General features: G+C 37.6%; 1 protein-coding gene across 1 annotated transcript; it reads right to left on the bottom strand.

Annotated features, from left to right (window-relative positions):
• Nucleotides 1-783: 783 nt before the first annotated feature.
• Nucleotides 784-24,089, bottom strand: LOC138316034 (eukaryotic translation initiation factor 2 subunit 2-like). Its single transcript, XM_069257506.1, has 9 exons — nt 23,905-24,089; nt 20,787-20,946; nt 19,575-19,660; nt 17,281-17,449; nt 4,524-4,618; nt 4,004-4,152; nt 2,262-2,318; nt 1,888-1,973; nt 784-1,390 (listed from the first exon to the last, which is right to left on the bottom strand). Exons 1-9 carry the CDS (start codon nt 23,920-23,922, stop codon nt 1,215-1,217), a joined length of 996 nt encoding a protein of 331 aa, XP_069113607.1. The 5' UTR covers nt 23,923-24,089; the 3' UTR covers nt 784-1,214.
• Between the last annotated feature and the right edge of the window lie 1,678 nt (nt 24,090-25,767).

Here is a 25,767-nt window from a genome sequence, read left to right as displayed (position 1 = left end):
CAAATAAAAGGTATTATTATAACTAATCTCATAAGACAGTGCCCTACAAATGTCTGTGAATTAGTTTAGCTGGTCAGGAGTCTGAAAGCTTTATGCTGACTGGTGAAACCATTTTCCACTTGGGTGCTGGTGAAACCATTTTCCACTTGGGTGCTGGTGAAACCATTTTCCACTTGGGTAGAGCTATCCCTATGCCTTACTTGACAGACCCATGTTTGCAATTGACGAAACAGAAACTTGCTCAAAAACTTTAACGTGAAATGGAATGCCAACGCTGATGCCGACGCGACAACATTAGCTTTTTTTATTCTTCGAATAGGCGAGCTAAAAAATAAAGAAATTTGTAAATTACTAAAACAAACATCACTGATTCTTTTGTGTCCAAAATAACGTCGACCCACAAGCAAGATATGAAATCAGTAGCACAATAATATAGATTTGCTATGACTGATGACCTTGATCTAAGCAACCAGTAACACAATTTGTTCAAGGTAATTACTTGTACTTTTACAAGTCAAATTGGATTAAAACTGGTTGAGAAATTAAGTCGCTCAAGGGTCAACAAAAGATTCTGTATGACCAGTGATAGCAAGTTTCATATTGAACCTCACTAACACATTGAATCACAAAATCATTCAAAGTACTATGAATCAATAAAGTTGCTAAGTGACGAGAAAAAGACATCGGGACTTCATTTTTGTTAACATCCAGGAGGGGATAACAAAGGGAGTTAATCCAATATATCTATCCATATCTAAAGGAGCTACATAATGACAAAGGCCATTCAACAAATGAAAAAGATTTTAATTTGTAATTATCATATAAATATTCTGCCATGTTTACATAGATTCAAAAAAGAAATGCACCAGAAATAAGAACTGATCTTCAATGTGAACATTCTGTCTCGCTTCCACTCGCTACAACTATTATCTTTTACACTGATAGAGAACCTGCTATCACTGAGTCAAAGTTTTACTTGGAATTTACAGAGAGAACCACATTTAATTGAACACAAATTTATACTACTCCGAATGATTGCAGATTATAATATTAATTTCAAATATTCAAATATTGGAAAAATTTTAGAATCCTGCGTATATGCAGCATTAAAGTTCTCCATGATTGAAAAAGCGATACTGCTGATGATGTCGGGTAAATACATGTATATTTGTATCATGAAAAGTTTTCCTATGCACACATATTTAACATCCACTTTATGCAGTCTTAGCACGGATGGCAGCACGTTTTCCTGTGACAGCCTGGAATCCTGATTTGATGCTGGCCACGGAACATCTTGATCCACATGTCTCACATTGTAAGAAGAAAAGACGTGTGTCCTTTTGAAGGAGAGTGTCTGGGGATCGACAGGTATGACAGGTCACATATTCCTCTGCAAATAAAAGGTATTATTATAACTAATCTCATAAGACAGTGCCCTACAAATGTCTGTGAATTAGTTTAGCTGGTCAGGAGTCTGAAAGCTTTATGCTGACTGGTGAAACCATTTTCCACTTGGGTGCTGGTGAAACCATTTTCCACTTGGGTGCTGGTGAAACCATTTTCCACTTGGGTAGAGCTATCCCTATGCCTTACTTGACAGACCCATGTTTGATTTTATAAATGCAACAATTCCTCTTATAACTTCCCTATTTTCTGGGGTTTTTTGTGTTTTTTTTTTTACCAGAGTTTATGCTCTGTCCAGTAAAAATTCTAAACACCACAGTGAGTAGGTAATGAACTCATTCATATAATTTTATTATATGGTTCAATTAAAACATGAAAACATATTTACAGCTGTAAATTGGATCAATACAAATTTGTTGGCTTTTCATCTATATGATGAAAACAAATATACCGCAGAAGTTTCCCAACTTATACAATACTTACTGATATATCTTCTAAGAACATTTTCAATCTGTTTCTGGTTATATTTTCCTCGGATAATTAGTTGATTATTGCCATCAACAGATCCACTATAAATAGAAACAAAACATTCATAATTACACCAGATATAGGCGTTCTGTAGGTCTGAAGACTTCAGATTACTCAATTTTATTATGGATATGCCCACTTGAGATGATATTCGAGGTTACCATGCTTATTTAAAAATTCAATAAATAAGATATTTCAGACGCCAGAAAGGTTTGATATGGTTTATATAGCACGAAAAACAATTAGTAGTTTACATATGTGACCAGTCTTATTTCTAGATTTGTTAAAGAAGAATTGTATTAGAGGAAATCATGACAAGAATACCTTACCTTGTTCCCAACTCAGCTAACAAAAACGCTAGGACATGTTTCGGCTGTCTGTGTAAACTGCAAGAACATATGGAACAGTTAAGTATGAGGATAAATCCAAATTGATTCAGCTATAGAAATCACTGGTGAGCTTATACTGTAAGATCTGCTAGACAATGATATTTTAGGAAAGAAGGGTTCTCTTTTTTTGATTTATCAGACAGGTTTTTTTTATGATCCTCATATGAGTAGCATTTTTAGGGCTTTTCCAGTAAAATATCAACCAAATCCCAAGGACTCCAGCTTTTTTTAGGGGGACCATGCATTGAAGCAATTTAATTTTATGTGGAATCAGGGGTAGAAGCATTTTTACAACATTTGGACCATCCATAGAAGCTTTTTTTTAAACCCATAGTTGTAATTTTTAACAAGAGGCCAAGAGGGCCTGTATCGCTCACCTGGTTATTGTAATGCTTAATAATCTTTTCTGAAGGAATTTAAAGATTTACCTCTAATTTCCCTATCGGTACCCATTCTTTCTGCTCCAGGGGGTCACAGCCCAATTTTATACAAAATATGTTACCCTTCCCCCAAAGATGTTTCTGTCAGAGCCAAAATTTATAAATTTATACAAACTCTGTTCCCTTCCCCCAAGGATATTTCTGCTAAATTTGGTTACATGTATTCCATGCAGAACTCTATGATTAGTAGCGATTTAAAGGATTTACCTCTTTTCCCCCTATGGGGTCCTGCCCCCAGGGGGTCAGAGCCAAAAACTATACAAACTCTGTTCCCTTTCCCTCAAGGATGATTCTGGCCAAATTTGGTTACATTCCATGCAGAACTCTATGACTAGTAGCGATTTAAAGGAAATGTTGACAGATGGACGACGGACCGACAAACGGATGACAGACGCCGCGCCATGACACAAGCTCACCGGCCATTCGGGCCAGGTGAGTTAAAAATGAAGAAGCATTTGTACTTGCAAATAAATCACAAGAAACACTAGTGAAAGTGAAATTGGATTATACATTGTCTAAAGAATTTAAGATTCATAATCATTTGGTTTCTGAAGTACATGTAGGCCTGTATGGATTTCATTCAGAATTTGTCACAGGAAAGATTCCCAGTGCTAACATTTTCCTACAATAATTTACACTCATGTCATACCTTCAATCGGAAAATGAATAGCAAATACTTTGGGAGTTCCATTTCTCCTAAAATATTTTTTTTGAATTTCCTTCATTTGTTTCAAACCTAGAGTATGTCCTGTACATTGACATGTTGACCCGTTCCCATATTCAACACATCACATTGTTTAGTTCCTTTGATACACTGACCATTCCAAATACTATTTTTATTAAGCAATTACAATCTATACTTAAGATATGTAATACAAGATCAAAAGGGTAGTCTCAACAAGGGAGACAGACTAGTTTCATGTTCCTTGAATCATTACCGTAATGTTCACGACAATTTACTTTTTTAAGTTGGATAGAAATATAGGACCATGGATAGAAGTGTTTTTTTTATACTGACATCAACCATGCATAGAACATGGAATATCATTACCAATTCTTAATTATAGATTTACTCAACCACTCTCCTCCACCCACCCATACTTTTTTTTTTCTCATTTGAAAACTGTGCAATACTTTGGTTCTATCAAGCGCCCCTTCATTTTATCAATCATTTTTAACTGCTTCTTAGATTGAATACGATATTGCTTATACATTTGTTTGGATATTTGAAATGTTACTTACAATCTACAAATATCTGAAAAGTTAGCAAATGATGATTTCCTAGTGCCAACTTTAAGGACTTGTGGGGGCCGCATTTTGAAAATTTTCTTTTCACCAGCAACCATATCGGGATTCTTCTCCCTGATGATGTCAAACACTCGAGATAATAACTGCAAAGAGAAAACATTACCTCATCAAACCTATTGTTAATATATCTCAATTAAATACAACATCCATTTAAACATACCCAATTCATAAAGGTACAGGTTCTCTTACATCTGACAAATATGACTAGAGCAGAAGAGAGTGTAAACAGTCTGTCATCCCTCAATGGGATTATAAACTTTACTTCCTGTCGGTAAAAAATTCTTTCCTCTATCTCACCAAAGCAATTAGGATGGACACAATATCATGACCTCACACCAATACCACTGTGACACACTGACCACCTCTGCAATGGTAGTTCTGTCAAACACTTGGTAAGTCTTTGGAAAGAGGATGCACCATCTCATCTATAACATTCCCCTCTCTAGATAATTACCTCATCATATGTATAATCTCTGTCAGACCCCAGCCATGATTTCCCCTCGGGAATATTTCCTGACACACGATCATCCTTTGCATCTATGGTATCATCTGAAACAGTGACAACTTCTGATAAAACATCTAAACAGTATAGTATTAAGATCTAAAATGCATTTCTTCTCCTGTTCTTTAGTTCTTGTCAAGCTTCATTTCAAAATTTTGAAGCATCATTAGTTGTGTAAAATTCATACTAACCAAAAAGAATTTTTTGTCTTGTTTTCAAGACTCTGATAACTTATGTTCAGTGTAAGTACTGTTTGCTGAAAATCTTTCTTTTAGAGTTGTGGAAAAACATAGGCCTATATTTGATGATAATACCCCTCCTCTTAAAATCCCAGCATTAATTTCTACGGGTGTGGGTGGGTAGGGCTTATTACCAGTAGGATACAGTACGTAAAGTAACGTGGTACAATAACTCCTGGGTGGGGCTTATTACCAGTAGGATACAGTACATAAAGTAACGTGGTACAATAACTCCTGGGTGGGGCTTATTACCAGTAGGATACAGTACATAAGGTAACATGGTACAATAACTCCTGGGTGGGGCTTATTACCAGTAGGATACAGTACATAAAGTAACGTGGTACAATAACTCCTGGGTGGGGCTTATTACCAGTAGGATACAGTACATAAAGTAAGGTGGTACAATAACTCCTGGGTGGGGCTTATTACCAGTAGGATACAGTACATAAAGTAAGGTGGTACAATAACTCCTGGGTGGGGCTTATTACCAGTAGGATACAGTACATAAAGTAATGTGGTATAATAACTCCTTATTACCAGTAGGATACAGTACATAAAGTAACGTGGTTAGTGTTTCCCACAGGAAAAAAAAGGGCATGGTGCTGGGTTTTGAAAAGGGCACTTTGACCGCGATAAATAACCATCAGAGGGGCACAAAGGTTATATCGACGACTTCCAATACAAGGGAAAATCTTTAAAACTGTCTTGTTGTTTATGTAATTCTGGTTTGATCAACTTAATATCATTTAAATGCTTTAAACTCTCTTAGTTGCTAAGTAATATCAGAACATCCATTTAATTATTCTGAGTGAACAAAATGATTTTGGAAATAGTTATCTGCCGATCATATATGATCATGACTATAATTGATTCACAAGAAAGATCTAAATTTCATTTATATTAATTAAAAGAATGGGAAAAATGCAAAATGTATTCCATTATTTCAATCCAATTACCTTTATTTTAATATATATCTTTATTGAAATATTAAAAATCCTGTATTGAATTGAATAAGAAAACATGTTTCATTATAATTAATAATTAATTAAAAAAATGTTCTAAATTTACAAGCATTAAATTAAGAAAATACAGATAATTAGATTAATATTCGAAATATTTGAATTTAATCTGATAGAGTAATTTGATTTATTTTAATTACTTTGCTATTAATAATTTTATTAATATTAATATATCTTTTCTAAAAATAAATTCACATCGAAATTCTAAAAAAATTTATACCGTTTTCATTTTTAAAAACGTGTACATATTAGTAAAAATCCTGAACTTCAATACCTCCGGATCTACTTTTACAATACACCCAAAATGGCGGCCATTACGATTGCAAATTTTGTGACATCCATCAGATATAGATAGGCCTATTTAACATTAAAAACGTGAGTAAATAATTTACAGTTGTAAGCAGTATTTGTTTTTGAAGTAATGCTCACTATCTGTGGTAGTCATAAAACTTATTGAAAGGCCAGCTGATTGTTTTTCTAGGCTGCCGATCGGCTGCTCAGACTTCAGCTTACGTAATACACAGACCTGAAAGTGACACCACAAGCCAAGGTGGAAATAGCCCAAGGCTGCTAATTAGGGCCACTGGGGTATTGGTCAGGGGGTCAGGGAGTGGTCACACCTCTTTTGTTTACTTAATTATCAAGCCACTGCCTGGTATTTTGGTAGTTTAGTAAAAGTGTACTGGGGACAAACGGGGCAGGGCGTTAGGTTATAGGGGCATGGCGTCAGGTAAAAAGGGCATGGCGCGGCACCATGCTAATCATGCTGTGGGAAACACTAGTGGTACAATAACTCCATGGTGGGGCTTATTACCAGTAGGATACAGTACATAAAGTACATAATAGTAACTCCTGGTACAATAAGTAACTCCTGGGTGGGGCTTATTACCAGTAGGATACAGTACATAAAGTAATGTGGTATAAATAACTCCTGGGTGGGCTTATTACCAGTAGGATACAGTAACATAAAGTAACTAAAGAGTGGTACAATAACTCCATGGTGGGGCTTATTACCAGTAGGATACAGTACATAAAGTAACGTGGTACAATAACTCCTGGGTGGGGCTTATTACCAGTAGGATACAGTACAGTACATAAAGTAAGGTGGTACAATAACTCCTGGGTGGGGCTTATTACCAGTAGGATACAGTACATAAAGTAACGTGGTACAATAACTCCTGGGTGGGGCTTATTACCAGTAGGTTACAATACAAAAGTACATAATAACCCTGTAACGTAGGTACAATAAAGTAACTCCAATAACTGGGGCTTATTACCAGTAGGATACAGTACATAAAGTAATGTGGTACAATAACTCCTGGGTGGGGCTTATTACCAGTAGGATACAGTACATAAAGTAACGTGGTACAATAACTCCATGGTGGGGCTTATTACCAGTAGGATACAGTACATAAAGTAACGTGGTACAATAACTCCTGGGTGGGGCTTATTACCAGTAGGATACAGTACAGTACATAAAGTAAGGTGGTACAATAACTCCTGGGTGGGGCTTATTACCAGTAGGATACAGTACATAAAGTAACGTGGTACAATAACTCCTGGGTGGGGCTTATTACCAGTAGGTTACAGTACATAAAGTAACGTGGTACAATAACTCCTGGTGGGGCTTATTACCAGTAGGATACAGTACATAAAGTAACGTGGTACAATAACTCCAGGGTGGGGCTTATTACCAGTAGGATACAGTACATAAAGTAATGTGGTACAATAAACTCCTGGGTGGGGCTTATTACCAGTAGGATACAGTACATAAAGTAACGTGGTACAATAACTCCTGGGGTGGGGCTTATTACCAGTAGGATACAGTACATAAAGTAACGTGGTACAATAACTCCTGGGTGGGGCTTATTACCAGTAGGATACAGTACATAAAGTAATGTGGTATAATAACTCCTTATTACCAGTAGGATACAGTACATAAAGTAACGTGGTACAATAACTCCATGGTGGGGCTTATTACCAGTAGGATACAGTACATAAAGTAACGTGGTACAATAACTCCTGGGTGGGGCTTATTACCAGTAGGATACAGTACATAAAGTTACTTGGTACAATAACTCCTGGGTGGGGCTTATTACCAGTAGGATACAGTACATAAAGTAACGTGGTACAATAACTCCTGGGTGGGGCTTATTACCAGTAGGATACAGTACATAAAGTAACGTGGTACAATAACTCCTGGGTGGGGCTTATTACCAGTAGGATACAGTACATAAAGTAATGTGGTACAATAACTCCTGGGTGGGGCTTATTACCAGTAGGATACAGTACATAAAGTAATGTGGTACAATAACTCCTGGGTGGGGCTTATTACCAGTAGGATACAGTACATAAAGTAATGTGGTACAATAACTCCTGGGTGGGGCTTATTACCAGTAGGATACAGTACATAAAGTAACGTGGTACAATAACTCCTGGGTGGGGGCTTATTACCAGTAGGATACAGTACATAAAAGTAATGTGTACAATACCCTGTGTAAAGTAATAATGTGGTACAGTATCTGGGGGCTATTACCAGTAGGTACAGACAGTACATAAAGTAATGTGGTACAATAATCCTGGGTGGGGCTTATTACCAGTAGGATACAGTACATAAAGTAACAGTGGTACAATAACTTCCATGGTGGGGCTTATTACCAGTAGGATACAGTACAGTACATAAAGTAATGTGGTACAATAACTCCTGGTGGGGCTTATTACCAGTAGGATACAGTACATAAAGTAACGTGGTACAATAACTCCTGGTGGGGCTTATTACCAGTAGGATACAGTACAGTACATAAAGTAATGTGGTACAATAACTCCTGGGTGGGGCTTATTACCAGTAGATCAGGACAAAACTCCAGGTATTACAGTACATATAAAGTAACGTGGTACAATAACTCCATGGTGGGGCTTATTACCAGTAGGATACAGTACAGTACATAAAGTAATGTGGTACAATAACTCCTGGGTGGGGCTTATTACCAGTAGGATACAGTACAGTACATAAAGTAAGGTGGTACAATAACTCCTAGGTGGGGCTTATTACCAGTAGGATACAGTACATAAAGTTAACTTGGTACAATAACTCCATGGTGGGGCTTATTACCAGTAGGATACAGTACATAAAGTAATGTGGTACAATAACTCCTGGGTGGGGCTTATTACCAGTAGGATACAGTACATAAAGTAACGTGGTACAATAACTCCTAGGTGGGGCTTATTACCAGTAGGATACAGTACATAAAGTAACGTGGTACAATAACTCCATGGTGGGGCTTATTACCAGTAGGATACAGTACAGTACATAAAGTAATGTGGTACAATAACTCCTGGGTGGGGCTTATTACCAGTAGGATACAGTACATAAAGTAACGTGGTACAATAACTCCTGGGTGGGGCTTATTACCAGTAGGATACAGTACATAAAGTAACGTGGTACAATAACTCCATGGTGGGGCTTATTACCAGTAGGATACAGTACAGTACATAAAGTAATGTGGTACAATAACTCCTGGGTGGGGCTTATTACCAGTAGGATACAGTACAGTAATAGTAAGGTGGTACAATAACTCCTGGGTGGGGCTTATTACCAGTAGGATACAGTACATAAAGTAACGTGGTACAATAACTCCATGGGTGGGGCTTATTACCAGTAGGATACAGTACATAAAGTAACGTGGTACAATAACTCCTGGTGGGGCTTATTACCAGTAGGATACAGTACATAAAGTAACGTGGTACAATAACTCCTGGGTGGGGCTTATTACCAGTAGGATACAGTACATAAAGTAACGTGGTACAATAACTCCTAGGTGGGGCTTATTACCAGTAGGATACAGTACATAAAGTAACGTGGTACAATAACTCCTGGGTGGGGCTTATTACCAGTAGGATACAGTACATAAAGTAATGTGGTACAATAACTCCTGGGTGGGGCTTATTACCAGTAGGATACAGTACATAAAGTAACGTGGTACAATAACTCCTGGGTGGGGCTTATTACCAGTAGGATACAGTACATAAAGTAACGTGGTACAATAACTCCTGGGTGGGGCTTATTACCAGTAGGATACAGTACATAAAGTAACGTGGTACAATAACTCCTGGGTGGGGCTTATTACCAGTAGGATACAGTACATAAAGTAATGTGGTACAATAACTCCTGGGTGGGGCTTATTACCAGTAGGATACAGTACATAAAGTAACGTGGTACAATAACTCCTGGGTGGGGCTTATTACCAGTAGGATACAGTACAGTACATAAAGTAAAGTGGTACAATAACTCCTAGGTGGGGCTTATTACCAGTAGGATACAGTACATAAAGTAACGTGGTACAATAACTCCATGGTGGGGCTTATTACCAGTAGGATACAGTACATAAAGTAACGTGGTACAATAACTCCTGGGTGGGGCTTATTACCAGTAGGAATACAGTACATAAAGTAAGGTTGGTACAATAACTCCTGGGTGGGGCTTATTACCAGTAGGATACAGTACATAAAGTAACGTGGTACAATAACTCTGGGTGGGGCTTATTACCAGTAGGATACAGTACATAAAGTAACGTGGTACCAATAACTCCTGGGTGGGGCTTATTACCAGTAGGATACAGTACATAAAGTAATGTGGTACAATAACTCCTGGGTGGGGCTTATTACCAGTAGGATACAGTACATAAAGTAACATGGTTACAATAACTCCTGGGTGGGGCTTATTACCAGTAGGATACAGTACTATAAAGTAACGTGGTACAATAACTCCTGGGTGGGGCTTATTACCAGTAGGATACAGTTACATAAAGTAACGTGGTACAATAACTCCTGGGTGGGGCTTATTACCAGTAGGATACAGTACATAAAGTAAAGTGGTACAATAACTCCATGGGTGGGGCTTATTACCAGTAGGATACAGTACATAAAGTAATGTGGTACAATAACTCCTGGGTGGGGCTTATTACCAGTAGGATACAGTACAGTAAAGTAAATATATGTGGTACAATAACTCCTGGGTGGGGCTTATTACCAGTAGGATACAGTACATATAAAGTAACGTGGTACAATAACTCCATGGTGGGGCTTATTACCAGTAGGATACATACAGTACATAAACAGTAACTCCTGGTGGGGTGGTACAATAACTCCATAAGTGGGTGGGGCTTATTACCAGTAGGATACAGTACAGTACATAAAGTACAATAACGTGGTACAATAACTCCTGGGTGGGGCTTATTACCAGTAGGATACAGTACATAAAGTAACGTTGGTACAATAACTCCTGGTGTGGGGCTTATTACCAGTAGGATACAGTACATAAAGTAACGTGGTACAATAACTCCTGGGTGGGGCTTATTACCAGTAGGATACAGTACATAAAGTAACGTGGTACAATAACTCCTGGGTGGGGCTTATTACCAGTAGGATACAGTACATAAAGTAACGTGGTACAATAACTCCTGGGTGGGGCTTATTACCAGTAGGATACCAGTACATAAAGTAATGTGGTACAATAACTCTACTGGGTGGGGATTATTACCAGTAGGATACAGTACATAAAGTAACTGTGGTACAATAACTCCTGGTGGGGCTTATTACCCAGTAGGATACAGTACATAAAGTAATTGTGGTACAATAACTCCTGGGTGGGGCTTATTACCAGTAGATACAGTACATAAAGTAAGTGGTACAATTAACTCAGGGTGGGGCTTATTACCAGTAGGATACAGTACATAAAGTAATGTGTTACAATAACTCCTGGGTGGGGCTTATTACCAGTAGGATACAGTACATAAAGTATACGTGGTACAATAACTCCTGGTGGGGCTTATTACCAGTAGGATACAGTACAGTAACATAAAGTAATGTGGTACAATAACTCCTGGGTGGGGCTTATTTACCAGTAGGATACAGTACATAAAGTAACGTGGTACAATAACTCCAGGTGGGGCTTATTACCAGTAGGATACAGTACATAAAGTAATCGTGGTACAATAACTCCTGGGTGGGGCTTATTACCAGTAGGATTACAGTACAGTACATAATGTATGTGGTACAATAACTCCTGGGTGGGGCTTATTACCAGTAGGATACAGTACAGTACATAAAGTAACGTGGTACAATAACTCCATGGTGGGGCTTATTTACCAGTAGGATACAGTACATAAAGATATGTGGTACAATAACTCCTGGGTGGGGCTTATTACCAGTAGGATACAGTACATAAAGTAACGTGGTACAATAACTCCTGGGTGGGGCTTATTACCAGTAGGATACAGTACATAAAGTAACGTGGTACAATAACTCCTGGGTGGGGCTTATTACCAGTAGGATACAGTACAGTACATAAAGTAATGTGGTACAAATAACTCCTGGGTGGGGCTTATTACCAGTAGGATACAGTACATAAAAATAACGTGGTACAATAACTCCTGGAGTGGGGCTTATTACCAGTAGGATACAGTACATAAAGTAACGTGGTACAATAACTCCTAGGTGGGGCTTATTACCAGTAGGATACAGTACATAAAGTAACGTGGTACAATAACTCCTAGGTGGGGCTTTATTACAGTAGGTTACAGCACATGGTAACGGGTACAATAACTCCATGGTGGGGCTATTACCAGTAGGATACAGTACATAAAGTAACGTGGTACAATAACTCCATGGTGGGGCTTATTACCAGTAGGATACAGTACATAAAGTAATGTGGTACAATAACTCCTGGGTGGGGCTTATTACCAGTAGGATACAGTACAGTACATAAAGTAACGTGGTACAATAACTCCTGGGTGGGGGCTTATTACAATAGGATATTCAGTACATTACAGTAACGTGGTACAATAACTCCATGGTGGGGCTTATTACCAGTAGGATACAGTACAGTACATAAAGTAATGTGGTACAATAACTCCTGGGTGGGGGCTTATTACCAGTAGGATAGGATACAGTACATAAAGTAACGTGGTACAATATACTCCATGGGTGGGGCTTATTACCAGTAGGATACAGTACAGTACATTAAAGTAATGTGGTACAATAACTCCTGGGTGGGGCTTATTACCAGTAGGATACAGTACATAAAGTAAGTGTGGTACAATAACTCCTAGGTGGGGCTTATTACCAGTAGGATACAGTACATAAAGTAACTGTGGTACAATAACTCCATGGTGGGGCTTATTACCAGTAGGATACAGTACATAATAGTAATGTGGTACAATAACTCCTGGGTGGGGCTTATTACCAGTAGGATACAGTACATAAAGTAACGGTGGGGCTTATTCAAGTACACGTGGTACAATAACTCCATGGTGGGGCTTATTACCAGTAGGATACAGTACAGTACATAAAGTAATGTGGTACAATAACTCCTGGGTGGGGTCTTATTACCAGTAGGATTACAGTACATAAAGTAAAGTGGGTACAATTAACTCCTAGGTGGGGCTTATTACCAGTAGGATACAGTACATAAAGTAACGTGTGGTACAACTAACTCCTCCTGGGTGGGGCTTATTACCAGTAGGATACATACAGTACAGTACTTAAAGTAAGTGGTACAATAACTCAACTAGGGTGGGGCTTATTACCAGTAGGATACAGTAACATAAATTACTTGGTACAATAACTCCATGGTGGGGCTTTTACCAGTAGGATACAGTCAGTACATATAGTAATGTGGTACAATAACTCCTGGGGTGGGGCTTATTACCAGTAGGTTACAGTACATAAAGTAACGTATGTACAATAACATCCTGGGTGGTGGCTTATTACCAGTAGGATACAGTACATAAAAGTAATGTGGGTACAATAACTCCATGGTGGGGCTTATTAACCAGTTTAGGATACAGTACAGTACATAAAGTTTCTGTGGTACAATAACTCCTGGGTGGGGCCTTATTACCAGTAGGTTACAGTAACAGTACATAAAGTAATGTGGTACAATAACTCCTGGTGGGGCTTATTAAACCAGTAGGATACAGTACATAAAGTAACGTGGTACAATAACTCCTGGTGGGGCTTTTATTACCAGTAGGATACAGTACAGTACATAATAGTAAGGTGGTACAATAACTCCTAGGTGGGGAACTTTAATTACCAGTAGGATACAGTACAGTACAAAGTAAGTGGTACAATAACTCCATGGTGGGGCTTATTACCAGTAGGATACAGTACATAAAGTAACGTGGTACAATAACTCCCTATGGTGGGGCTTATTACCAGTAGGATTACAGTACCATAAAGTAATCGTGGTACAATAACTCCTGGTGGGGCTTATTACCAGTAGGATACAGTACAGTACATAAAGTAACGGTGGTACAATAACTCCATACTGGGCTTATTACCAGTAGGACATTACAGTACATATTTAAAGTATCGTGGTACAATAAACTCCATGGTGGGGCTATTTACCAGTAGGATACAAGTACATAAGTAACGTGGTTAACAATAACTCCTGGTGGGGCTTATTACAGTTGGATAACACGTAATAATGTAACGTGGTATCAATAACTCATAGGTGGGGCTTTTTACATTACAAGTAATGTGGTACAATATAACTCCTGGGTGGGGCTTATTACCAGTAGGATACAGTTTACATAAAGTAACGTGGTACAATACTCCTGGGTGGGGCTTATTAACCAGTAGGATACAGTACATAAAGTAATGTGGTTACAATAACTCACTGGGTGGGGTTATTACCAGTAGGATACAGTACATAAAGTAATATGGTACAATATAACGCCTGGGTGGGGCTTATTACCAGTAAGGATACAGTACATACAAGTAACGTGTGGTACAATAACTCCTGGGTTGGGGTTATTTACCAGTAGGTTACAGTACATAAAGTAACGTGGTACAATAACTCCTGGGTGGGGCTTATTACCAGTAGGATACAGTACATAAAGTAACGTGGTACAATAACTCCTGGGTGGGGCTTATTACCAAGTAGGATTGGTACAGTTTACATAAGTACATAATGTTACTTGGTACAATAACTCCTGGGTGGGGCTTATTACCAGTAGGATACAGTAAATAAAGTAACATGGTAACAATAACTCCTGGGGTGGGGCTTATTACAAGTAGTATTATATAGTACATACAAGTAACGTGTAGTACAATATACTCCTGGGTGGGGGCTTATTACCAGTAGGATAGAGTACATAAAAGTAACGTGGTACATAAAACTCCTGGGTGGGGCTTAATTACCAGTTGGGATACAGTACATAAAGTAAATGTGGTACAATAACTCCTGGGTGGGGCTTATTACCAGTAAGGATACAGTACATTAAGTACATGTGGTTACAATAACTCCTGGGTGGGGCTTATTACCAGTAGGTTACAGTACATAAAGTAAGGTGGTACAATAACTCCTGGGTGGGGCTTTATTACCAGTAGGATACAGTACATAAAGTAATGTGGTACAATAACTCCTGGGTGGGGCTTATTACCAGTAGGATACAGTACATAAAGTAAACGTGGTACAATAACTTCCTGGGTGGGGCTTATTACCAGTAGGGTTACAGTACATAAAGTAATGTGTGGTACAATAACTCCTGGGTGGGGCTTATTACCAGTAGGATACAGTACATAAAGTAACGTTGGTACAATAACTCCATGGTGGGGCTTATTACCAGTAGGATACAGTACAGTACATAAAGTAATGTGGTACAATAACTCCTGGGTGGGGCTTATTACCAGTAGGATACAGTACAGTACATAAAGTAAGGTGGTACAATAACTCCTAGGTGGGGCTTATTACCAGTACCAGTAGGTGGTATACAGTACATAAGTTAATAAAGTGGTACAATAACTCATATGGTGGGGCTTATTACCAGTAGGATACAGTACAGTACATAAAGTAATGTGTTGGTACAATAACTCCTGGGTGGGGCTTATTACCAGTAGGATTACAGTACATAAAGTAACGTGTAGTACAATAACTCCATGGTGGGGCTTATTACCCAGTAGGATACAGTACATAAAGTAACGTGGTACAATAACTCCTAGGTGGGGCTTATTACCAGTAGGATACAGTACATAAAGTAACGTGGTACAATAACTCCATGGTGGGGCTTATTACCAGTAGGATACAGTACAGTACATTAAAGTAATGTGGTACAATAACTCCTGGGTGGGGCTTATTACCAGTAGGATACAGTACATAAATAAAATAAAGTGGTACAATAACTCCTGGTGGGGCTTATTACCAGTAGGATACAGTACATAAAGTAACGTAGTACAATAACTCCATGGTGGGGCTTATTACCAGTAGGATACAGTACAGTACATAAAGTAACGTGGTACAATAACTCCTAGGTGGGGCTTATTACCAGTAGGATACAGTACATAAAGTAACGTGGTACAATAACTCCATGGTGGGGCTTATTACCAGTAGGATACAGTACAGTAATAAAGTAACTGTGGTACAATAACTCCTGGGTGGGGCTTATTACCAGTAGGATACAGTACAGTACATAAATAATGTGGTACAATAACTCCTGGGTGGGGCTTATAACCAGTAGGATACAGTACATAAAGTAACGTGGTACAATAACTCCTGGGTGGGGCTTATTACCAGTAGGATACAGTACAGTACATAAAGTAAGGTGGTACAATAACTCCTAGGTGGGGCTTATTACCAGTAGGATACAGTACATAAAGTAACGTGGTACAATAACTCCTGGGTGGGGCTTATTACCAGTAGGATACAGTACATAAAGTAACGTGGTACAATAACTCCTAGGTGGGGCTTATTACCAGTAGGATACAGTACATAAAGTAACGTGGTACAATAACTCCTAGGTGGGGCTTATTACCAGTAGGATACAGCACATAAAGTAACGTGGTACAATAACTCCATGGTGGGGCTTATTACCAGTAGGATACAGTACATAAAGTAAACGTGGTACAATAACTCCATGGTGGGGCTTATTACCAGTAGGATACAGTACATAAAGTAACGTGGTACAATAACTCCTGGGTTGGGGCTTATTACCAGTAGGATACAGTACATAAAGTAATGTGGTACAATAACTCCTGGGTGGGGCTTATTACCAGTAGGATACAGTACATAAAGTAACGTGGTACAATAACTCCTGGGTGGGGCTTATTACCAGTAGGATACAGTACATAAAGTAATGTGGTACAATAACTCCTGGGTGGGGCTTATTACCAGTAGGATACAGTACATAAAGTAATGTGGTACAATAACTCCTGGGTGGGGCTTATTACCAGTAGGATACAGTACATAAAGTAATGTGGTGCAATAACTCCTGGGTGGGGCTTATTACCAGTAGGATACAGTACATAAAGTAATGTGGTACAATAACTCCTGGGTGGGGCTTATTACCAGTAGGATACAGCACATAAAGTAATGTGGTGCAATAATTCCTGGGTGGGGCTTATTACCAGTAGGATACAGTACATAAAGTAATGTGGTGCAACAACTCTTACCATCTTCTGGTTCCTCTGGCTCCTCCATTGCCTCAAAGTCCACATTCTTCTTCTTCTTCTTTTTCTTTTTTTGTGGGAGGTCAAGATTGAGATCGCCAGTCAGGTCATCTGTTGCCATTGTGTCCTGTGTGTCCTGGGATACTGGTGCTTCTGTGTTATCTGTTGTCTCCTGTAACCAGATGTAAACAGTACATACAAGAGGCCTTAACTGTCATCTGTAAAACCAGTATAGGGCAGGAGTCAATAAATTGTCATGCTTTGTTAAATTGTGTTTCTCTTTGATATGAAATACCAGTGTATAATGCTGTGACAAGATGAGATCAAATAATTCTGTAATGAGTCACCTTTAGTGTGATATTATATTTGTGAATTATAATTAACTAGGATATATTAGAAAACGTAATTTATCCATTGGGTTTGTCATGGTATTGTGTACCGGTATGTGTATATGTGAATATATTATATGTGGGGAATTTTCCAGTATTTGATTTTTGTAACTATTAGGAACATAGATTATTCTGTCCAATATTTTGGTAATGTAATGAATAGCAATTCTCTAGAGAATCGTTTTGACAAAATTGTTATTATTCTGCAGTAGATTTTTATGAGGAGATACTTTTTACATTCAGAAGGTTTAGGGGAATTACTTTTATACCATTTAAATGCTGGAGATTGCTCGATTTATTGTAAATTATTAGTAAGAAACCTTGTAAAGTAATAGAATAGCTACTGTGAGAGTGTGTTTAATAGAAGATAATGGACGGTCAGAGTTTTCATTGTATATTGTACTAATATATCCTTAACGTAATAAATTCATTTTACTTATCTAACTCTTGGTTGTATTTTATTAGGAATCACAGTCTCGGTGACAGTGATTGTTTAGTATGAGAACCTTGAAACCGCATACCTATGTAACTGAAGTTTGTTATAAAATTATACATTGTACCTAATAGGGTATCAATCAGGTGATATATAACGGTCAGACACGCTTCCTGAATTATAGTGCCACTTGGCCGTTACAATACATATGTACAAGTAATCCTGATATATAAAGCACAGGAGTGCCTCCATTGTGTTAACCTCCATAGATATAATAAATGTGTACTATTAGTGGTTTGTTACAACACTTAGACATGTATACCAAACTTTGTCTCAGGTGACCTAACTTCAGATGTTATGTAGCCTATCATAGATATAATAAATGTGTACTATTAGTGGTTTGTTACAACACTTAGACATGTATACCAAACTTTGTCTCAGGTGACCTAACTTCAGATGTTATGTAGCCTATCATAGATATAATAAATGTGTACTATTAGTGGTTTGTTACAACACTTAAACATGTATACCAAACTTTGTCTCAGGTGACCTAACTTCAGATGTTATGTAGCCTATCATAGATATAATAAATGTGTACTATTAGTGGTTTGTTACAACACTTAAACATGTATACCAAACTTTGTCTCAGGTGACCTAACTTCAGATGTTATGTAGCCTATCATAGATAATAATAATTGTGTACTATTAGTGGTTTGTTACAACACTTAAACATGTATACCAAACTTTGTCTCAGGTGACCTAACTTCAGATGTTATGTAGCCTATCATAGATATAATAAATGTGTACTATTAGTGGTTTGTTACAACACTTAGACATGTATACCAAACTTTGTCTCAGGTGACCAAACTTCAGATGTTATGTAGCCTATCATAGATATAATAATTGTGTACTATTAGTGGTTTGTTACAACACTTAGACATGTATACCAAACTTTGTCTCAGGTGACCTAACTTCAGATGTTATGTAGCCTATCATAGATATAATAAATGTGTACTATTAGTGGTTTGTTACACACACTTAAACATGTATACCAAACTTTGTCTCAGGTGACCTAACTTCAGATGTTATGTAGCCTATCATAGATATAATAAATGTGTACTATTAGTGGTTTGTTACAACACTTAGACATGTATACCAAACTTTGTCTCAGGTGACCTAACTTCAGATGTTATGTAGCCTATCATAGATATAATAATTGTGTACTATTAGTGGTTTGTTACAACACTTAGACATGTATACCAAACTTTGTCTCAGGTGACCTAACTTCAGATGTTATGTAGCCTATCATAGATATAATAATTGTGTACTATTAGTGGTTTGTTACAACACTTAGACATGTATACCAAACTTTGTCTCAGGTGACCTAACTTCAGATGTTATGTAGCCTATCAATGATTTGAATAAACTAAATGAATGAATGCTTCACAACAACATGTATTATTGTTGATACTTACTGGCAAAGCTTCTGTCATTTCATCCATATCAAATGCTTTCTTCTTTTTCTTCTTTTTCTTAGTGTTTGTGAAGTCAAAAGACATATCTGAAAGTAAAACAAACAATATATATTTCAACAGAGAATTTTCCACAAATTGAAGAGCTTTGCATATATACTGTAAACCATTCACGGATGGTTTAACAATTGAATGCTATCTCTATCAACATTTATGATGTAGATATTAGTTCGTGGAGACAAACTTTTGTGAATTTAATTGGAAGTAAATTGCACACGAATGAAAGTTGGTTTACAGTAGATTTCATGAAACAGCTTCAAGACAATCCGCTAATTATCACAATCACAATAATCAATTTACATATGACATCACACATTCAGATATTTCAAATCAAGTATATGTTTGTCTAATGAAGCTTTATTATGTTATTTGTTAAATAAACTTTCTGATAAAATATGTTGATAATATTCGGATTAATTTTATTCTTTCTAAATTGATCTTTTGGATAGATTATAAATTGACCATATCAACATTACAGTGATGCTTATTCAATCTGAAAATAACTGATCAAAAATTTGGTAATTTTTCACCTATACATGGGAATTGTTTTTTAGGAGAATGGGGACATTATTCAACCCCAGATATTGTAGGAAATTCTCTCTTTGAAGTACCTAAAAAAAGTGTCTGATATATTTTATTCTGAAAATCCAATACAGGTACTTTGAACTAACCCCTACAAAACACAGCAAAAATATTCCTGAAGAGGATGAAAGTGCTAGTATATTTATTTTACTCCACGAGTAACTAGGATATAGCAATACTATGTTGAGATTTATTGCAGGGTGTAAATTCTAGTGCTTATTCTGAAATGAAGAGAATTTTAAGATATCCTCCATAATAATACTAAATATACTAAAGGTCGTAAACAGTCTATCAATCAAACCTAAATACTTAAAAGCTATAAAAGTTTTTCTGATGCAATAACAGAAATTATGCCGTTGTAACCAAAAGAAAAGAACGGATTATTTTTCATTAATTCTGCATTGGAAATAACATTTTTTGTTGTGGATGATTTAACATTGACTGGTGTATCTATCAAAGAATCCAACACAGTCAAGTTGTGATATTTTACTGCTGATTAAATATTGATTACTCACCATTAAACTGTTCATCATCCATTTTTTCTCTCAAACCACTTATGGCTTAAAAACTTACCATCATCTAATATTTTGTCCGCCTTCTCTGGTTTCTCTGGTTCATCATGAATTTCAGGAGTACCCTCTGGCTGGGAGGGGGAGCTTTCACCTGCTTCAACACTGTCTATATCAAAAGGAACCCTCTTCTTCTTCTTTTTCTTCTTTAAGTCAAGCATCAACTGTAAATTATTATAACATTCCTCCTTTAAACAGTCACATCAACTTGAATTAAGTGCAGAAAATAAATTCAATATACATGGCTGGTAGACATGTACATCTCACAGTTGATTAAAATACTAATGATAATAATAATAATAAAACTTTATTTAACAGGGATTATTCGGCCCATTCCAAATGAAATTTAGGCTAGAATTTTCCCAATTTCTTAGATTTTTTTCCCAATCTGAAAATACTTTAGATTGGCCTTATAATTGTCTCACCATTCTTGGTATTTCAAATTGAACGCATCCGAAAAATGGCGGCCATGAGTCCATGACATGTGAGTTGGCTGGCAGAGAATGCAGGTAAATTAACTGAGATACGGACACAAAATAGCAACTAGGCTAGCTGCAATATTGTAGCTCAAAAGACTTTTAGACAGATAATGGTGTCGTCTTTAGAGCTACAATTGGTGCCTATTACTGCTAATGGAGCAAAGTAATGATTATGCAAACCATTATAAAACATTTGTTTGCATTTTATCGCACTTGTTTGATATCGCTTAACTACTAAGCAATAAAACTGAACCACATAAAATATCAAAATCTCATCGAGGCATTATTTTTTTTACATATTACATATGAAGGTCTTTCTGAAGGGAATTTATACGGCAAGTCCACAAATGGTGAATTTGACGTCTTGTGAGCTGTACGGTAGATATTAAGAATGGTAGTTATGATTGTTTTGGACAAAAGTAATATGTAAATACATGTATACGCATAAAATAATCAGAAACCTACAAAAAAGTATGAAAAACTATGCCCGAGTGATTTCCGGAGGCAGTGCTCCACTACGACACATAGGGACCGATTCGTACCCGGCCGAAAGGTAAGAGGCCGGGTACGTATATTCGTTCTACAACCAGGCATGAGAATTGGATTATGAATGGCAATAACCAATTAACACCTCAGGCACAATATCTTAAGTCCTGTCAGTGGCTATTTTTGGCACATGGCCCACTTTCAGTTTGGTATGGTTAGCGTGTTGTGGCAGTACTGCGATGAGTGACAGCCTAGTGTTGAGGTTTCGTCTGCTATTTAATCGGTCAAACATCAGTTGTAAATTAAACATTTTGCTTGAATCCATACTTAGTGTAATAGCTTTCATTTTCAAACTTCTTAAATACAGAGACTGTGTGTATTTGCCATAATATCTGCATTGATCAGTTACATTTGTGTTTTATTTAGGACAGAATACTTTTCTATTTAAAAACATTTTATGTAACATCATGCAGTTTGAATTACTCCTACTGAACATGGACTTAATGAATCTTTTGAGTTACAATTTCCCTCTATATATTTTGCATGGAAAGACAATGAAGAATTAAAGTGAATAGTCGGGCAAAAAAAACCAGTCTAAATGCGTTCATTGGCCTTCCAAAAGTTCTCACATAATAATACGACGGCCAAGTTCTGCTTACGTTTCCCAGTTCTGACCATTAAAGTAAAGGAAGCTGAAAGCATTGAAAGCGAGGCTGCGTGTAAATGTAACCACGGACATAGTCAGCCGGGAGGACGTTTTAGGATTCCTATACTTTAAATAAATTTCTTCGTACGCAGACAGATTTTGGTGAGAAATTATACTGGATACATTCACACCATTTTTACTGACTTTAGCCATCCTTGCCCGAATGTTCACTTTAATTAGAACTGAACATTTTTAATATCCCATTTTCACTGGGAGCACCATTATGAATTTAAAATAAAGGTATTTTTTGTATATGTCATAAAGGACAAAATAGAGAGATAATATGTATTTGGTAATTTTATTGTCTATTAACAAAAGAGCATTTATGTTGATATGCTGATGATTTTTCCCAAATTTACTCCTGTCCAAGTAGCTCCATCGGTAGAGCATCCGACTAGTGTTTGGAGGTCCTGGGTTCAAATACCAGTGTAACAGAGCGAGAATAGTATTCCGTCAGCCGGACTCAAACCTGCGACCCTGGGACTTACTGGTCCACCGCTCTTTCGATTGAGTTAAAGGCAAATTCCCCCTAGCGTGAAGCTAGAAGGCTACCGTATCGTATTTACAATAAAAATCTGCTACACTACTCTGCCTTTTCAAACATGTTCAATCCCAAACACAGACCAACCCAGGTTCTATCTCCAATGAAGCCTCTCAATCTCATAAAGCTTTCACTTGGAGTAGTCTAGCATGGCACCAAATGTAACAGGGTGAAAGTAGTGTACCGCCAATTGGGCTAAAACCAGCGACCCCGGACTTACTGGTCCGCCGCTCTACCGACTGAGCTAAAGGACCAATCCCCCCCCCCCCTACCCAGTGTGAAGCTAAAAGGCGACCATGGATATCACTATACATTTTGGCTGTTCTGTTTTTTCTCCTGTCCTGCTACAATTTACAATTTAAACACAACACTTTTGTAAAAACAAAAACAGCAACTGTATTTCCCTTAATTGTCACATCTGATCAGGCATATCTGCATAATACAAATATTCATTAGTTATTGTCGAGTAAGACATGGCCTTGTAGAAATTTTGTGACTGTGATCAGCTTCTGGAAAAACTGTGAACGAGAACTTCTTATATCTTGTTGCTAGGAGGTGCACATGTGCATTTAAATTCTAATTAAAAGTAGGCCTATATTAACGCATACAATCTATCATACAATGTTCTCTATAATTGTAACGTTGGGTGTAGTTACCATATGCATGTCATATTATAAGTTCTATAACTAATAATTTATAGCTCATATTTACTACGGACAAATATCACAATAACAATTAGATCACTGGTATATATATCATCTTAAATAAATTCAACTGGAAGGCATTTGGAAATCAGAAAACTAATAGAGTATCGGAAGCCTACGCCAGCTGTTAATTTCCACATGTTCAGTGGACGTCGCCATATTGGATTTTCTCAGGAAGCATGCGCTCGTTCTAATAAGATTCTTACCGAATCGTCATCAGCCATTTTGTATTTTAGTTTATCCTTTCAATCTTCTGCTTTTGTTCAACGTGTGGAATGGACAATTTACGCTTATTTTGCCATATATCACGAATTAAATACTTCCGATATTACGAGTAGAGCACCGCTTGCATCAGATGATTTCAGAGTGCCGGGTCAAGGACGATGGTGAGGTGAAGGGAGGTAACTCCCAACGTAACATTAGCATAGGATAGGTGACTGTGTATGGTTGTGGGAGAAGGCGAATTGTTAAATTGTTGCATCAGATGGCCATGGACGTAAATATAGATCTCTGTCATAGACTGTCATCCTGTAAAATCACACTAGGGCTAATGGTTTCACTTTGATATTGAAAGCGGATCAAAGATAAAGATAGAATCTATATGTTCATGTTGAGAGTAATTAACTTATTTACGAATGTCTCTGGTTCACTGTATTACGAATGTCTCTGGTTCACTGTATGTTGCCGTTAAAAAACTGATGCGACGTTAAATGAAGATCTTGTTTTTAAGTAATTACAAAATCGTTTTGAAAAAATATGGAAATTACTAATGTAAGATTGCTTTATACCCAAACTCGAACTCAAGCCAAGGATCTCATATACGTCCTTGCTCAACCCAATACATTTTTAGCTCACCTGGCCCGAAGGGCCGGTGAGCTTATGTCATGGCGCGGCGTCCGTCGTCCGTCCCGTCCGTCCGTCGTCCGTCCGTCCGTCAACATTTCCTTTAAATCGCTACTAGTCACTGAGTTCTGCATGGATTGTAACCAATTTTGGCCACAAACATCCTTGGGGGAAGGGGAACAGAACTTGTATAAATTTTGGCTCTGACCCCCCGGGGGCAGGATGGGCGGGGCCCAATAGGGGAAATAGAGGTAATCTTATAAATTGCTACTTGTCATAGAGTTCTGCATGGATTGTAACCAAATTTTGGCTCTGACCCATCCTTGGGGGCAGGAGGGGCGCATGGATTGTAACCAAATTTTGGCTCTGACCCCCTGGGGGCAGGAGGGGCGGGGCCCAATAGGGGAAATAGAGGTAAATCGTGTAAATCGCTAATAGTCATATAGTTCTGCTTGGATTTTAACCAAATTTGGCCCAGAAACATCCTTGGGGTTAACAGAATTTGTATAAATTTTGGCTTTGACCCACTGGAGCAGAAAGAGTGGGGCCTAATAGGGGAATTCAGAAAAGAAACAATAAACTTGAATTCAGAACATTCCTAGGCATTACAAACCAGGTGAGCGATACAGGCCCTCTGGGCCTCTTGTTTTCAATAATTACCACAACGATTTCAGTGGTCTATTAGGTCATTGGGTGGTATTTAAAATGTCGTTTAGATTGACCCTATAATATAGTGTCTAAAAGTATAATACAAGTTACTGTAGTCCTTATGAAAAGCCCTTGGTCGAGTATCATGAAAAAAACCCAATCTCACCAAACGAATATATTGATTTACACGGGCAATATATTTTAACGCCAATGAACTGGGACAGTTTACTTTTTTAGTATCTTTTAGTGTTTTAGGTGCGTATATTCCGAGCGTTCTTGTGGGGGCTTTTTATTATCTATCTATATATATGTGGCGGACTGGTGCAGTGGTAGAAAGCGCAAGTATGTTTGGCCAGGCGATTGGGTGCCGTAGATCGCCCGGTGAGTACTAGTCCGCTTAACCTGCCTATATTATTAGGCTTTTTTTTGCCTAATATATATTAGGCAAAAAATGAAAAAGCCTAATAATATAGACAGGTTTAGCGGACTAGGTGAGTACGAATCCCGGATAGGGCACGAGTCAATAAATTGTCATGCTTTGTTAAATTGTATTTCTTTGATATTTATCTATATATTTG

Source organism: Argopecten irradians, chromosome 2, assembly GCF_041381155.1.
Source record: "Argopecten irradians isolate NY chromosome 2, Ai_NY, whole genome shotgun sequence".
Lineage (NCBI taxonomy): Eukaryota > Metazoa > Mollusca > Bivalvia > Pectinida > Pectinidae > Argopecten > Argopecten irradians.
Note: the sequence above shows the minus strand (reverse complement) of the source record. Positions and strands in the feature narration are given on the sequence as shown.

Bases quoted from the DNA above. Each gene is read 5' to 3' on its own strand.
- LOC138316034 (XM_069257506.1), bottom strand. The intron at 2,319-4,003 runs GTAAGTAACATT...ATGTTCTTGCAG, and splicing joins TTTTCAGATATTTGTAGATT to TTTACACAGACAGCCGAAAC. The intron at 1,974-2,261 runs GTAAGGTATTCT...TTCTATTTATAG, and splicing joins TTAGCTGAGTTGGGAACAAG to TGGATCTGTTGATGGCAATA.